At 37.7% G+C, this 17,056-nt stretch overlaps 1 protein-coding gene across 2 annotated transcripts in view; it reads left to right on the top strand.

Moving 5' to 3' along the window:
• LOC100698036 (CUB and sushi domain-containing protein 1) overlaps positions 1 to 17,056 on the top strand; it is a 414,635-nt gene that overhangs the window by 320,009 nt on the left and 77,570 nt on the right. For both annotated transcript variants that reach the window (XM_019359325.2, XM_019359321.2), the window contains exons 31-36: positions 3,366 to 3,553; positions 5,039 to 5,233; positions 13,997 to 14,113; positions 14,236 to 14,349; positions 16,164 to 16,259; positions 16,396 to 16,599. In XM_019359325.2, the coding sequence (XP_019214870.1) occupies positions 3,366 to 3,553; positions 5,039 to 5,233; positions 13,997 to 14,113; positions 14,236 to 14,349; positions 16,164 to 16,259; positions 16,396 to 16,599 (914 nt within the window). The remainder of the gene's footprint in view (positions 1 to 3,365; positions 3,554 to 5,038; positions 5,234 to 13,996; positions 14,114 to 14,235; positions 14,350 to 16,163; positions 16,260 to 16,395; positions 16,600 to 17,056) is intronic.

Below are 17,056 nucleotides of genomic sequence, written 5' to 3'. Positions count from 1 at the left end.
TAAAACTGAAAATTTTAACTTTTGACATGTATGATTTTCAGATGAATACAGTTATTTACTGCCAAATCCTGACCCATACTTATATAATGAAGCATTTGTTAATGTTCCATTTCCATAAATTTGCACATAGCCTGTCATTGGATATTGTAAGATTCAGTCATTATATGTCTGAATTTAAATCCCAGTAATTGCTTCATTTTGACAGATGTTTCAGTGTGGTGTTTAAGAGACCTGATAACAACAAGGTAGAAGTCCAAAAAAGCTGTTCTGCTTGTTTCTCTGCTGAAAGGGAAAAAATTGCAGATATTTTTTTATCTTTGAAGAATCTTTGTGGAGAAATGGGACTAAAAGTCTGAAACGCTGCCCATCATTCACTATAAAAGCTAATTTGGCTGCCAATAGGTACTTGTAGGCCTCTTGAATTGGGAGTCTCCTCTTCCCTCACTCCAGTGTGTCACACTGAGTTCAGTTCAATTTAGCTAACAAAGCCAAAAAACAAGAACTGTTAAAATTTCAGGGCGAAGACTGCAAAGAGACAGATGTCAAGACAGATGCAACGTTTTGGCACCACGTTCATAGCTTTTTGCATCCAGTGCTGCCAATTACATGCTCATTCTGACATTTTCCCCCGGCATTCTGAATAAATTGAGGCTTTTAGCGCCAACTATCGATCATAATAACACATGCTTTTATTGTGTGTTAAATACAGTGCAATTTGCAATAAATTGCATATCTCAAACCTTAGCCATTTGTATAATTCCTACCTGCGTGCATGCTTTTCAGTCACAAATTTCACATAGCTATGATTGTTAATAAATCTGACCCTAAATCTTTTTAGTCTTTTGTGTTTCATCACTGTGACCTTTTAGATAATGTCCTACACATAGGACCAAGGTACTCTAAATTAACAGTATCTAATGATCTAATGTATATATCAGTGCAACATTGAATACATCATTATACAAAAATATATATATATTGAAAAGTACTGTGACTGCATGCAAAAAGAAATTAGAATGATCTTTTTCAGACAAACACACTAAACTTAATGCACTGAGATTACAGATACAATTCTTGCCTTGAAATTCCTGTGTGAATAAAAGGAATTTCTAACCATTTAATGTTTTGTTTTTTGGTAATAGGGCAGTGTTTATTTACATTTCGAGTTCTGCTTGTGCCTCAGTGGTAAATATTTTACAAGTCACAGTGGTTAGCGGCTTATGACTAAAGCAAAAGTGAAGACTTGAGCTTCAAATGTAGCAAAAGAGATAAAAGCAAAGCGGACTTTCTCCAGATTGCCAAAGGAGAAAAAATGACCCAATTTTTGCTTCATGTTTTTAAGCTTGAGAGATAATTCCCTTCTGTTGTAACAGTGAGGCAGTTTTATTTTACTTCTAATTAAGTTGTATTGATATTGGTTGTTTTCTGAATGTTGTGTATCATATTTTTCATGATTTGTTTAAATTTAATTTGTAACTGTTATTTCTAAGCTTAGCTTGAATAGACTATAAAATGACCCAGTTAGTAATGACTTCCTGATCAGCCTTTGAATTTAATCACAATGTGTTTCTCCAGTCAAGACAGACCTAGTTTTGTGTCATTATCTGAGCGTCCACATCCAAGTGACCTTTCTTTTGTAGCTGTTTTAAAAGGTATCAGCCTGAAATCTTATTTCATTTGTAAAATAACCTAAAATGATATGTTTTAAATCTACAGGCTATTTGGAGTAATTATAAAACAAAACACATTTGTATTCATTTCATTTCTATGTCATTACAATATATTTTGAAATGTGTAATTCATTTCTTAACAGTCTACTCTCTCAATTTTATGTCATTGTCCCTGATTTTTCATCCAGATCTTGATATACTCTAGTTTTACTATTGTGGTTTGTAGGGTAACAATGTTGTGCCGTTTCTTTTCGGTGAGATCTTTTATTTTAGTTTTGTCACACTTAGTTTCTTTAGCATTTAGAGCCACTTATATTACTAATGCAAAAGGTATTAGTAAAGACCATTTAAAGCTCCGTCAGTGCAAATGGGTTTGGGTGTAGTTAATCTCATTTTATACCAGACACAAAACAGGCCTTAAACTGAAACATTCATTGCACTCATTTTAACTTTGGTAACTTTTGCATACTACATTATTAATGTGTATTTTCAATAACTAATTTTGCAGTGGGAAACTTGACGCCTGTTTTAGCCTTCAAAAAAGTAGGAGAAATATGTCAAATAGTTTATCCGTGATTTTTTTTTCTTTTTGCTAAAGAAGTCAAATTTTTCAGTCTGACAAAACAAAAGTTTATATATGTTTTGTGAGACTTAAAAATCTAAAGATATCTCTATAGCTCACTATAGTGCTGAAAAATCAAAAAGAAAAGTACTTTTCTGCTGCTTTTGCAATATCGCTGCACTTAATTTCAAACAGTCAGTCTCTCTCCATCTCTTTCTCTTCATGTTTCATTGCTTTGACTGGACACACAAACTTACACAGACACACACTTCCAACCAACTGATTCAAAGTCTATGCATCTGTGAGAGAACGAGCTACTATGCACATACGCGTAGCCTTGTATTCAAGACTGCCTAAACCAAGACCAAGACAAGAACAAGACCAAGACAGACCAAGTCAAGACCAAGACAAAGTCGAGACGAGACCAAGACTGAGACTGAGACAGAGACAAAAAAGTCTTTAAACTGCAGCCAGATGCTGCTTCGTTTACGGGTGTCAGGCACATTTATGTGTTTTTGCGATGCACTCGCACAGCCCTCCTCACCGCTGTCTACTGTCTCACTCACTGAGAGGACAGACGCACACTCCACTTGACTGTCGCATCTCTCACCCTCTCTGTTTTCCACATAATGATATTATCCTATATCCTCGCATGTGATTGACCAAGACCAAAGTCCGTCGAGACCAAGACAAGACCAGGACCACCTAAAAGTGGTCTCGAGACATCCAACTCTACATACGCGTGCTTTGACTATAAATGTGACAGTACATGTTGTCCTCTTTCAAAATGCGACAACAGGATGACTAACCTAATGATAAGACTGCTGTTGCAACAGTTTCCTATTTTTCTAAATGTCTTAAGTTATTTATGTTTTTGGTCAAATATTTCTGTCTTCATTTTAACAGAGTGACAAATATCCAGAAAACATCAAACATGTCAAAAAGAAAGCAAGAAGATGAGTTAACGATTACAATGGAGATAGCTCAAACTGACAGCAATTAAATGGCACACATACCTAACTGAACGTACAGTTCTGTGTTAATTGTTGGACACTTTGAAAACTACCAACAAACTACCCAATAAGTTTTTTTTTTTAGGTCTAAGATTTTTTTTTTTTTTTTTTTATACCCAGTTTTAACATGGAGCCAAGTTACGACTTCCTGCACATCTATGAGGGTGAAGACTCTAATGGGCCTCTACTAGCAAGTCTCCAAGGCAACCAGGCCCCAGAGCGGATAGAGAGCAGTGGTAACAGTCTCTTCCTTGCATTCAGATCGGATGCCTCGCTGGGCATGTCTGGATTCGCCATCGAATATAGAGGTAATTAAACCAAAAACGTTTGGCTTGACATGTCCAGGTATACTTTACATTTGGCTACATTAAATAGATTTAAACAGCTTATGATTAATTCTGTTTGAAACTATCCCAAGTAGTTTCATTAATTATCAGCAATAGAAGAAATGTTGTGGTGATGGTAGAAGTACTGATTTTAGTAAAAGTGATACATATTAGTGGTACACAGGATGGTGTTAGTAGCAGTAGTGTGCAAGCAGCAGGAGCATAGTTTTGAGTGTAATAGTAGAAATAGTAAATACAACTCGTATCAATAACATTCACTTTCAAAATAGCACCTCAGTATAGGCCTAATGAGGGTGAAAAGAACAAGGCAAATCAATGTTGTGTTAGGTTTCTAGCAAATAAAATGTATTTTATGACTGTTTCTGCACACTGAAATGCAAAACAGTGAATGTAAAAAAAAAAATAATGTGCTTGTATCGGGTGCAATAATTAAAAAGTCGATGCAGGATTGTTTAGTGTGCAGACTGGATCATATTTTAATCTGCCTATTCTTATTAATCCCCTCATACAGGAGAAGTTTTTGTGGTTTGTTTTATTTTTTGTTTTTGTTTTTCAGCCGAACATGGTGCTCCTTGCCAGCCGATGAGTTGTTTACTTCAAGTGATTGTGACTTATCCTGGTTTTGCTTGACCAGGGGTGATTTAACGCTTATAGTCAATACAGCACTTAGTTGTTCAGCTGAGTAGAGACTAGATCTGCTCTGGCAAATTTTATAAAACCCTTTTTCTTCTTGATTCCCTGATCCTATTTATGTCTAGTTTTTAAAAAGACCATCACCTATTCTGTTGTTAGTCTCATCACACTACCTTACACTTCTGTACTTTTGTCATTATTCACTACCTTTCATCTGCCATCTTTCTAATTAAAATCCAGCCTTAATCATCTCTCTGTTTCACTTCTATCTTGCCCTCCACCCTTCTCTGTCTTCCTGCCCATTTCCTTTCTCAGGCATAATATCTCATTCTTATTGGCCGATCACAGAAAAGCAAACAAGCTGGTCCAGCTCCAAGTCATAAAGATCCAAGACACTGTTTGACCACTATTTGTCTTTTACTACTTTATCGCCATCTCATTCTTCTTCTTGTTTGCTCTTTTTGTTTTGTTTTGTTGGGGGTTATTTGCCCTTTTATATGGGAGTACATATTGTAATTTTCGAAATGCTGGACTATAAAGATTTATGAAATGTACAGCTCTGAAACTTTATTTACATTCTAATAGAAAATTGATTAATGTATTTCCCAGCAGTATCATAATTCTCATTGTTAAACTGCCTTTTCTGTACTGCAGGTTGTCAAAGGAGTTTAGTATATACTATATACTATGTACTGCAGGTTGTTGTATTGTTATAAGTTTGCAAAAAAAATCTAAGAAAGTAAATACGATTTTTATTTAGTAATAAAAACTATTAGGCTACTCTACTCATAGAGACACTTTCCCTCTCAACAGAAAAACCAAGGGAAGCCTGTTTTGATCCCGGTAATGTTATGAATGCCAGTCGGACAGGGTACGACTATAAATTGGGATCTCAGGTCTCCTACAGCTGTCACCATGGCTACACAATAGCAGGTGAAGATACCATCACCTGTGTCATGGGTCCAGATGGAAAGCCAGTGTGGAACAAGGCACTGCCATCATGTAAAGGTAGGAGTGACGCATCAGGAAACCTTGCTTTTCCACTCTCTCTCTCTCTATTTTTCCCCTGTTTATTTAAATAATGATGAACATGAACGTTATGAAGATTTTCTCTGTATTATCTGAATTTCATATGAATCTTGGTCATTGTTATAAACTATCTGGTAGCAACACTGTAGGTTGTATATCTTGCTTTAGCCATCGAGCCTCCTTCCTGAGGAATGATAGGTCCAGTCTTTCAAAATCATAGACTTTTGTTGGACAACTCCACCATATATATTTGGCAATTCACTCCATTGTTTTGTAATGTTTGAATCATGCTTTTTATAAGGATTGGACAATACCCCCCCTCTCATATTATTCAGTGCTAACTAGCTTCCCTGGAATCCCATGTTTGTTTCTCTCAAGCAGGTCACAGTTTTGTTGGGGTGGTCCAAAACATATTTTAACTGCCTCTCCAGAGAAGCTTTTGTTCTGTGGAGGACTGGACTTTAACACCACTGTTTTGGATTGGATTGCAGCTTGTGATTGTAGTACTTATTGTACTCTGAAGGTCTTCTGAGCTTAAGGGGAAGGAAGCTAGTTTGTGCCACTATTCTGAGCTCACCAATAACAGAACTGAATAAGGCTTGCAGTCTGAAACCTTGTTAAAGACGGTGGAATGAAAGTCTGTCCTTGGGACAAGGGACACTGGAGAGGCAGCTGATTATATTGCTTCATTATTAATTTACAGGATCAAGCACATTAAAAAAAAACCCAATCCCCCACTTCCCATTCCCAGATCTGGATTTAAGTGTAGTTGTAGTCTTTACTGGAAATACAAGTCAGAGCTGCAACTAATATGAGACTTCCTGGTCAAAAAAAAGACTTGTATCTGTGCGTGTGTGTGTGTGTTATCAAAGCAGTCAGGGATTGGGGACTGAGCTGTCTGCTCGATTGACAGCTCAGAGAAGCAATGAAATGACACCTGCCAGAGTGCCATTCAGGGTGTATACGGGTTTGTGTATGTGAGAGAGGAATATCTGACTAATGCCATGTGGGTAAAAAATTCAGATAAGCCACAGAGCAAGGAGGTAAGAATTAAAAATGGTTATGTGCACATAGACAAAAAGCACATATTCCTACTTTGAAAAGTCTCCCGTGAAAGCTCTGTTTAATAATGTCTGGGAGACAGTCACGGGCATTCAGGGGTGTGAAAGAATAAGAATGGGATAATTGCACCCATAGTAGGTATTTGAGAAAAGCGGGGAAAAAAGAGCAAGAATAAGAGGTTATCAAGTCATTTTATTTCATCCTCTCCTTCATCAACTTTATTTCAAGGTAATTCTGCCACTTAGCAGATTTAGATGTGACCAACCCCAACCTTTTGCCCAGGTATTGTTACACAGGATAATGTTTTACTATACAGTAAGACCATAATTTAATCAATAAAAATAGATATAATAAAACAAAACAAAAAATAAAATAGTCTATCTGGTAACTAAGTTACTTATACACACACACACGCAGACACACAAAGTGTGCAACATATACACATGTGTATATACACATATACATATACACATGTATATACATTGATACACATATACATGTGTATATGTTGCTTTTACTTTTACTTTTTAACTTTATTTTTGTTAACACTATTTCTGTGATATCAGGCCTGCTCTCTGGATGAGAGTTTCCTAAATTCAAGACAGTTTAGTTCCTGCCCTTTCAGTGATCCCAATAAATGGTTAGATCTCCTGAGATTGTCATTACCTACATTATAAACAATTCATATAGTCAAAGCAGAACAATTTGACTAAATCCCACTCTGCAGTCTTTCGCCTTTGCTCCCTCAGCTCTGATTGCACATTGAATTTTCTCACTGCATAGTTAGGGAAGTTGCTCTGTCTCTCTGTCTGTCTCTCTATCTTTGGGCAGCTCCTGGGGCTTTTAGACCAAACTCATTAGACAGGGTGAGACCTCTTTAAATAATACATCTCCACTTACACTCCCTCCGTCTCCTTTTTTCTCCTTTTCATCCCCCTCACTCATCTCCCTTCTACTCCTTTCCTTTGCTTTTTTCTCTGTAACTACTTCTCTCTCTCCCCTGTATCTCTCTTCAAGATTTTTTCATCCTCTGTCTTTCTTATTTTACTTTCCTCCTACCTCCTCTGTCTGTGTCTGATTTGCTCTGTATGTTTCTCTCACAATTTCTCTCTAGCTCTCTTGCCCCTTCTTGCCTTCTCTCTCTCTCTTTCTTTCTCACACACACACACACGCACGCACGCACGCACACACTCTTAGACACGCATACAAACACCTCCCATCTCAAACCGCTCTTTTATTGGTTTCCATGGTAACTAAGAGCTGGTGCGAGAAAGAAGGAATTCTCCGTGACTGTTGATAGGGTTGTGTGTAAGACCACATGTGTGTATGTGTGTTTATGTGAGAGAAGAGACACAGAGGTAAAGTGAGAGAGTGACATAGCTATAATAGAGTGCCGCCTAGAGGCAGTTTCCTTACACACGCGCAGCATAAACGAACACATGGGCACACACATACCCCAAAAAATCGTACCACTCGTGCATATAGAGTGGCAGAAAAAGTCAGAGAACCCTGCAGAATTATGTATAAGAAGCACTGGTCATAAAGGAGACAAACAAAGTCCATACTAAATACATTATTAAATGTTGACATTCAGGTAAGAAATAGTCATTCAAATGACATCAACAAAAGGTATTTAGATTCAAGGTAGAAAAGCTGGAATTTACATTACTCATCAGCAGATGAAAGTTATATTTTTGTGCTCCAAAAATATATTACCAAATATCAGAACTTTTCAGTGACAACTTTTCTTGACTATAAGCCAAGGTTGAATTCTTTAGAAAAAAATATGCAGAACTCTCTACAGTGTAAAAACAGCACTGCATGCCATTATGTAAACTTGTAAAAGAATCACTGAGGGGAAATGCTTTATCAAAATAAGTTACGGGATAGTGTGAGGGTGACTGTCCACCAGTGGAAGCTCAGTTAAAGCTTAGAAAATCTAAGAACTAAGTCTTCTACTGAATTATTTTAATGAAAGGATATTTGCTATTGAAGTGACCCAGTCAGAGTCCAGATCTAAATCGAATAGAAATGCATCATAACCTCTTAGAGCCATTCACACCCAGCAGGTTATAAATATGGCTTTTATGAAGCACTTCTGGGAGAAAGAAGGATCCGAAATTCCTTCTGAACTTTTTCCAACTGCTATCTCTAAACACAGTTAATGTGTTGTGTTCTGCAGAAGAAGGAAGAAGGACAATTAAAAGCCTTACAGAGAGCTAATAGGTTATAATCCTTCCTGTTCCTGGTGAGCTTTTAATTTGAAACATCTGTAGGAAATATTGAGTTTATGGTCAGTGTCAATACTTAAAGAACTAAATATTACCTAATATATTGTAGACAAGAGCTGACTGGAATGAAAAGGCGAATGAAAGCAGCATATCTCTTGACAAGTATGAAAAGACTAAAGTTGTTATACTGGTGGAATGAGTGCTGTAGCATGGTACATTATACCGAATTTGCCAAGTGAGTACCGGTAATTTCACGCTTTCTCTGTGGATTCTGCCCATGTTAATTCAAGCTCGCATTTGCTGCCAGTGCTGCTGGTGTTCAGGGCACATGCTTGTTGACTTGATCTAGACAGAGAATATATTGCGAGTTGCAGGTATAAGTCTAAAAGGACTTTTCATATTGGCTTTTTGGATCTTAGTATGTTTTTTATGTCTGCAACTTCAAGGTGAAAATGATAAATCTGGATCCGAGGTAGTACAGGGAATACAGAGAAAGTCTTATATTGTGTTAATCATTCCGTTTCTATAAAAAGGGTTATAGACATACATATATTTTACTACTTTCATTTTACTACTACTTTCTATGAGAAAAAATGTCATTAGATAAAGACATTTGAAATGTGCAAGACATGCAAAGCAAATGGCATAACCATTTTTTCCTGAAGTTTCCACGGATTTCATTCTCATTGTGCTTCATGGTATAAATAATGGATTCTGTTGTGTATATGTTGTGTTCAAGAATTGTGGTTATTACGCTGTTGACAAATGAATCCTTTTCTTGAAATGTTGAAGTGACAGCAGCGGCTGTGTTTATGGTTCCAAAAAACACTTACTGGATGAACTGCAACCCAACTTTAAAAGTTTAGGACATTTCAAAACTCTTTCCTGTACTCCTGCTGCCACCATGAGCCCTGCTGTGCCTGTATATGTGTGTGTTTGTGTGTCTTTATATTTGTATGAGAGAAAAGGGAAAATGAGACGCAGAAAGTACTACAAGAGTGTTGTGTGTGTGTGTGTGTGTCGATGATCAAAGCTCATAGATGTGTGAGAGAAAGAGAGTGACTTGCATAGCATCTTTTGCATTTATTTGTGTGTGTGTGTGTGTGAGAGAGAGACAGAGGGTGTGAATGATCAAAGTGCATGTGTGTGTGTGAAGGCTTTTGATAAGGCTGACACCTGAGCCTAGAGCAGCACCACTGGGAGATTGTGGGTAGATCAAGACAAGACCTCTAGACCTGAGGGGTTGAATGCTACAGCACAACAAAAATCAATCCAGAAAGTATCAATCAATAGAAGAAAGAAAGAGCATGATTACTATGATGCTTTAGGAAACAAGAAGAAAGTAGAGAGGGATATGAGTGGGGAGGAGGTGGAGGATGAGTAGGTGGGAGTACAGCAACTGTCTAGCAAAGAAGTAGAAACCAAGTTTTGTTGTATTTATATTCTTAGGATGTAAATCAGTTGTACCGAGTGAGTCTTAATGTCCACACATGGTCTCAAAAACTTTGACATATGTTACAGATAAGTCCTCGAGGGCTCAAGGCTGTGCTACTGAGAAATCGGAAAGTGCTTCAGGGCTCTCTGGTGGAATTTTTGAGCCCTTTATACACAGTTTTCGCAAGACTGAAATGCTGAAATCTTTGCTTGAGGGAATTATCCTCAAGGGGCTGTTGAAGTGGATGTTCAAAATCATCCAAAAGGGGAAAGAAAAATAACATTAGAGGGGCTACCAACTAACAACGTTTAGGCTAACATGATACTGTGTTTTAAATTACTATCAGACAGTTTTATGAAACCACATATGAACCCACACCCTTAGTGTCACTTCTTAGTTTCACAGATGGACCTCTAACCCAGGCAGTATATTAATTCACAGAGTGCTGGCCCAGTTCTCAGGCTGTCCTTATAACCTTTGCACTCCCATGCTCTCACATTTTCAACAAGCACGGAGGTGACGATAATTATAGTCCACTAGGGATCACAGCTGATATTGTGGGTGCACATTGGGACTAAGCCAAAGTGATACACACCATAGCAAGACAAGAAGAGCAGAGGCCGGACAAGGTGAGAAGGGAAGGGATAAGACTTACATGGTGAGTGTGTGCATGTGCTGGGGAAGGTGACACTGACAGATTTGCTAGTTGCTACTGTTTTTTTGTGCACACACATGCACGCACACATTCAGAGTCACTTACACAAATGTCAATGACCTCTGCTGACCTAACCTGCAATATAAATGTCTGCACACCCACATGCTGTTCTCGCAAAAGGTTTGCAGCTCCCTTGGGGGTGCAAAAAGATGGAACAAGCCACTGTTAGGTGTGTTTCTTGTGGGTCATGCATTGGTGGTATGGATTAATAGGCTATTTTTGAAACTGCACTACACTAATACAGGAGATCCCACACTGTGCTCTTGCACAGTACCACATAAATTCAGCCACTAAAGTTTTTATCCCGCTGTGTTGTTGTCAAGAGGAACTAACTACTTTGAAGAGGGTGCACCAGAACTTTGGTCCCACTTATGAAAGAACATGTGGCTCTTTGTTATAGCTCTCTCCTGAATTGTTTTTAATGTGATATATAGCCACCAAGTGTTGCTGCTGCATCACACTTACTGCTTCATAGTGCCATGGGATGTGTTGTTTATGGGTAAATGCGTGGGGCTTTTTTTCCCAAAGAATCCACAGTGTCGTTGATTGTTTTTTACTCCGTTAAGTGGAGACATCACTTTTTAAAAATATATATATTTTACCAATTTCGCACATTTAATGATGAGATGAAAAACGACATTTCCTATATAGTCTGCTCTGTGAGTATCATACGTACACACTCTCATACACAAATGCACATGCCCAGATAGATATCAGAATACTTTCACATTATATAACAAAGCCTTGGAGCCACAAGGGCCCAAGTGATATTTGGGGACAACACAAGTTTTCTGCTAAACTAAACAACTTTGGAGCCAATTGCAATCAGTTGGATTAAAAAAAGAAGAAGAAGAAGAAAAGAAAAAACACACAAGAATAACAGATTAGAGTAATGATATGCTTGCCAGCTTCTTTTGCAATGGGCAGTGCTCCCAGGAACTGGGAAAAAAATGAAAACGAGACATGGCTAAAATCTGAACGCTTCATTGCAACATTATGTCTCTAAATAACTGAAGCAGCAAAGCGGATGAAACTGTTTGGCCACTAATGCCAAATGTTCCTTGAAATGTTGTTACCTTAGTTGTAGAGTAGCAGTGGAGCAGAAGAGGACGCTTTTATTGTCACGTGTATCACACTATAGTGATATTTTTTTCCCCTGCATATCCCAGCTTGTTAAGAGCCTCAGATTAAAGTCCAGGGTCAGCTATGATATGTTGCCCCTGGAGCAGATAGGCCTAAGGGCTTTTCTCACAGGCTCAGTGTAGGAGTTTGGAAACCCTGACCTTCTAATCAGTAACCTAGAGCGTTAACTGCAAAGTTACACTAACGCATTCATGTTTTTTATCTCATTTTTCTTTGTATCTTACAAACGAATTGAAATGGAACAATGAGGCTACACTGACCCTTAATGTTAAGGATATATAAGGGCATTGGTTTCTGCAAGTTAGGGTACATTTTTTTAAAATTTTGATATTTAGTTTTTTCAGGTAATTGTTACTGAGAGTCAACGTGTGCTTTTTCGATATGTTACTGATCGCGCTCGCACAGTGTCACTCCTGGAGACTGCCCAGAACAAACAGACTTTGATCTGTTGACCACTGAGCAGTTTCACAGGAGCAGCTGGGTGTTGAGGGCTTTGCTCAGTGATAGTAATGAGGGCGAGGTGAGCGTTTCCTTTTCACTTTATCCACGTGATTTTTTTCTGCCACTCTGGAGATTGAAAGAAAAGTACACTTGATAAAAAAAATAAATAAAAGAGAAACAAAATATAGACATTCCTGCACTTGGATGCGAGTATAAACCTTCTTAACCTTTAAATGGCTAGCAACATTTAAACTTTGTGCACATTTTACGCATAAAAAATATGACAAGCACAACAATATGTCACTGAACAAACTCACTGTTCTGTACTCTAAATGATGGCTACGTTTATCTTTTGTCTATATTTATTTATATTATATAAGGTCATGAGAGAGCTCCAGTGTACACCGTGTGAGAATTTTATCCATTAAGCAGATTTCCAGTCTGTTATGGAACCAACACTTGCAGACAAGCAAACATCCTCTAATGAATGGACAGTTTCCAGTTAACAGTATTTAAATGTGCTGTTAACTAATGAACCATCCTGAAATATGATTCTGTGAGCCAAGTAATGGCATAGCTCCACTGTAAGTCTTACCTAGCAGAAGCTGAATGTACTGAGGCGGTAGTTTATTTCATAGTGACTAGGACTGCCTTTTATATACATTTTGGAAGAGTGATTACTCTCAGGACAATAAGATTCAAAAACATTTATCACACTTAGAATTGATAAATATTATGTAGTTCTGCATTACTCGTACATTTACATGTTTGATCTAGCGTCATTGTAGAGGTTCTAGGAGTCTTAATCAAGGTTGATTAAGACTCGTGCTAAAATCATTTTACAAAGTAGCAGGTGGAGCTTATGCAGAAATATTATGGAGAGTATCGCAAACACATTTGATTGGATATATAGTTAATACCAAATGTTAGCAGACTGCTGTGTGCCTGAAGGGCTCAACTTCATTAATGCAAGTGAGCAAGGGGTTACTGCTGTACTGATAAAATGCTCTGTGAGACAGGATTTCAGACCTGAATCATCGCTGTGAATATGACCAACACCGTATCATATTACATACCAATGCCAAGTCCTGCATACTAAGTTGCATCTGTCTTTTTAACATCAAATTAATTAATATTGGGGACAGCATGTTGGTGTAGTACTTAGCACTGTCACCTTACAGCAAAAAGGCTCCTGGTTTAAACCTCTCAGTCGGATCGGCATTCTGTGTCGAGTTTGCAAGTTCTTATGTGCCTCCAGCTCTTTGCATGTTAGTATAGCTGGTGACTCTAAATTGGCTGTAGGTCGTTGTTTGTTTCTCTGTGTTGACCTTGTGATTGATTGGTGACCTGTTTGGGCTAAACAACAGGTTGGATGAATATTTAGTATTGGTTTGGTATTGTACGTCCTTTCGGTATCTACTTTTCTTTAATAATACGGTTTTTATATGTCCAAGGATTGCAGCTAACGTGCACAATTTTAATTGTGCAGTAGTATCTCCACAATTTGCAACAATCAAAATTTGTGTGCATCAGTGTGAGTTCATTTAATTTAGAATACCCTGGTTTGGTGTACTTTGGTATTCATATTGTCAAATACTGTGTTTATTTACTACTTTATAAAACATGTGGCTATTGTGCTGTAGTTGTAAAATATCTAAATAACATTCTAAAATCTTTTAAATGAAACGCTTCTAATAATCACCTTCTGTGTACAGCGCCATGCGGAGGACAGTATGGTGGATCTGAAGGGGTTGTTTTGTCTCCAAACTATCCTTTAAACTACACGACAAAACAGACTTGCTCCTATTACATCACAGTGTCGCCTCAGTTCGGTAAGTGCATAAATACAAGACTGCTTACAGTCAGTCTTGTAATCAAAGCACAGAAGACTTTGTACAAATCTTTAAATAATCATTTGTCCAAATTTATTTTTATTTGTCTTTTTTCTGTCCAGTGGTGTTTGGTCAGTTTGCGGTCTTCCAAACAGCAATGAATGACTCAGTGGAACTGTTTGATGGACCCAATGACAACGCCCGATTGCTCAGCTCCCTGGCTGGTTCACATTCAGGTGAGTCTGTTGATCAACTCTAGTGCCAGAAACAGCCAGACACAGCCTGAGGAATGCAGTTTTTATATTTTATTTTTTAATATTATATTGCAATCAAAGAAACTGTTGTTTTATTGTTTTTTCACTTATACATGCATGATATTATACTTTTGAAAAGCTGCCCCACCTACAATATTCCCTTTTTCTTTTTTTCTTTTTTTTGCACTGTTGAGCTGTTTTCGAAAGAGGAAAATAATGAAATCTTCTGTAAGAAAGCAGCTCTGGGGGGCTGTAGAACACAGCACCAGTGGTCGTTATCACAATTTATTTGACAGTGATGTATTTGGTGAAAATCCATTACGGGTTATCTTTACAAGAGGAAATCAGCAGTGGAAAGCGTCTCACTGGGGCCATACAACATACAGTAGCACTGATACTCCTTAACAGAATCCTCCATGGGTTTTCTTATCTTCCAACTTTGAGTCACCCCAGCTTGTCAACGTTTTGAGTCTTTACACAGTAATACAGATGGATGGAAATAGAAAGATATGACTAATTTGATCTAGATGAAAGGATATTAATAATAATTTGTTAAATAAATAAAAAAATATATAATGATTATCATCGTTGCTGGTAAAATGCAAAGGCATCGCCTCAGAGTTTAACTTTTGTGTGAATTTCGTGTGTTATGGCCTGGAGGCACGCTGCAGGGGAATCCCCTTAGAAGTGACGTTTAGTTCCTTTATGTCAAAATCATAACTTTCAGAATATTTTCTTTCTTGTGTTTATTCTTTTTTTTATCCCGCTTTTGCTACCTTCTTTGGCTTGTAGAATTATAAAGGAAGAAAATGACAGTGTTTAGTAAACAATGTAACTACAACTACGAGTAAAATTCTTTATAATGCTGGAGCGGTTTAGAGTTTGATAAAAAGACAACCGAGCTTACATTTTTGCTTTTTTGTGCTCGTAGATCAGTGAGACTTATTTTTGTTGACTGGATGTAGCTGCCTTTTTTCTGAAAAATACAACCCGTCTAATTTAATTGGTAATGGTATATATAGAATGAATGACTCATACCTTGAAGTTCATTTGGGTTTTTTGCGTTCAGGTTTTTTTTTTTTTTTTGGGCTGAAAACGAATGAAACATACCACGCTTTACAAAATAATGTTATCCGCATCATTACCCATTACTCACGCACGCATTCACATGTGCACACACGCACACACACACGCATACACAAGAAAAAAGGGGGCAAACAGCTTTGTAGCACATTGTTCCACCTAACTGACTGATTATCCTGACTCACAAACATATTAACTCACATACACGCATACCAGACTTACACATACACACACACATCCTGATCCCCGTGCTGCTAATGATGGTTCTAAATGTCAGCCACACCAGGCCATGTTTTACCCATTTATCACTGTTACTTCATTTGCCTGCGTATGTGTGTGCATATAAATCTCTGTTTGTGTATGCCTGCTGAGATGGTGTGTGCACGTGTGTGCGTCTTTGTTTTGCATTTTAATTCTTGTGAGGCACATATTTTACCAAAAGGCGAAAAAGAATGAAAAACCCTGCTTATTGCTGAGTTATGAATGGAAGCTGGTGCTCTTAAATATATAGGCACTTAACATATACTTAAATGCACAGTGAATGTTTGTGGAACTGAGAGTCTGTATCTTTGTAGCACATGTAGGTTTAAAAAGGATCTGTATGTTGTTGCTGTTGTCTTCTGCTTTTAAAGCTTCTACAAAAAAAAGTTTTAGGATTAAAATTCATTTTGAAATCATTGTGATATATGTATTTTGTTTTGTCTTTTTCTCAGGAGAGACACTGCCATTGGCAACTTCCAATCAGATCATGCTCCGGTTCAATGCTAAAAGTGGCCAGTCAGCTAGAGGCTTTCACTTTGTCTACCAAGGTAATTCTCACTGTGTTTGACATGTGTTCACAATAACATATGTTCAAGTCAAGATCAACTTCAAAGTCTCTCTGCTCATATTTTTATTTCCCGTCTTTCCTCATCTTGAATTATTTAATTACTGTCATTATTGTAGCTGTGCCTCGGACCAGTGACAGCCAGTGCAGTTCAGTACCTGAGCCTCGGTATGGCAGGCGGATTGGTTCAGAGTTCTCAGTGGGCTCTGTGGTTCGGTTTGAGTGCAATCCAGGATATCTATTAAAGGGATCCAATGCGATTCGGTGCCAGGCGGTACCAGGTGCCCTCGCACAGTGGAACACAACAACACCAACTTGTATAGGTAAGACTAAAAATCGTCTTATGCATCAATAAAGTCCCCAGTTGTCTATAATTTTGGATATCTGTGCATATAAGGACCCCAAAGGCCACACGTAGTTTGACTTTAACCATCAGACAGACTGACAGCAAAAAAATATCTCTTTCAAATCAATGATCCAGTTTGATCTTCCAGTTAGAATGATATCACATTTGAACACAACAAAAGAGATAACAATAGATAACCAAAGGGAGATATGGCTGTTTTCCCTGGCATGACTGTAAACATTGCCAACTGTCATTTTGAGAGCCAGGGTGAGAGTCATCAGTATGGCTGCTTGATATCACCCACAAGCAGGACCTTAGATCCCTGAACAGGTCTGTGCAGACTTGAGTATTATTAAGTATTAATGCAAAATCTGGATAAGTGAAAAACTGAAGGACTACCTGGAAAAAAAACCCATAAAAAATTAATAAAACAA

Source organism: Oreochromis niloticus, linkage group LG1 (assembly GCF_001858045.2).
Source record: "Oreochromis niloticus isolate F11D_XX linkage group LG1, O_niloticus_UMD_NMBU, whole genome shotgun sequence".
NCBI classification, from domain to species: Eukaryota; Metazoa; Chordata; class Actinopteri; order Cichliformes; family Cichlidae; genus Oreochromis; species Oreochromis niloticus.
This window is presented reverse-complemented; position numbering and strand designations above follow the sequence as displayed.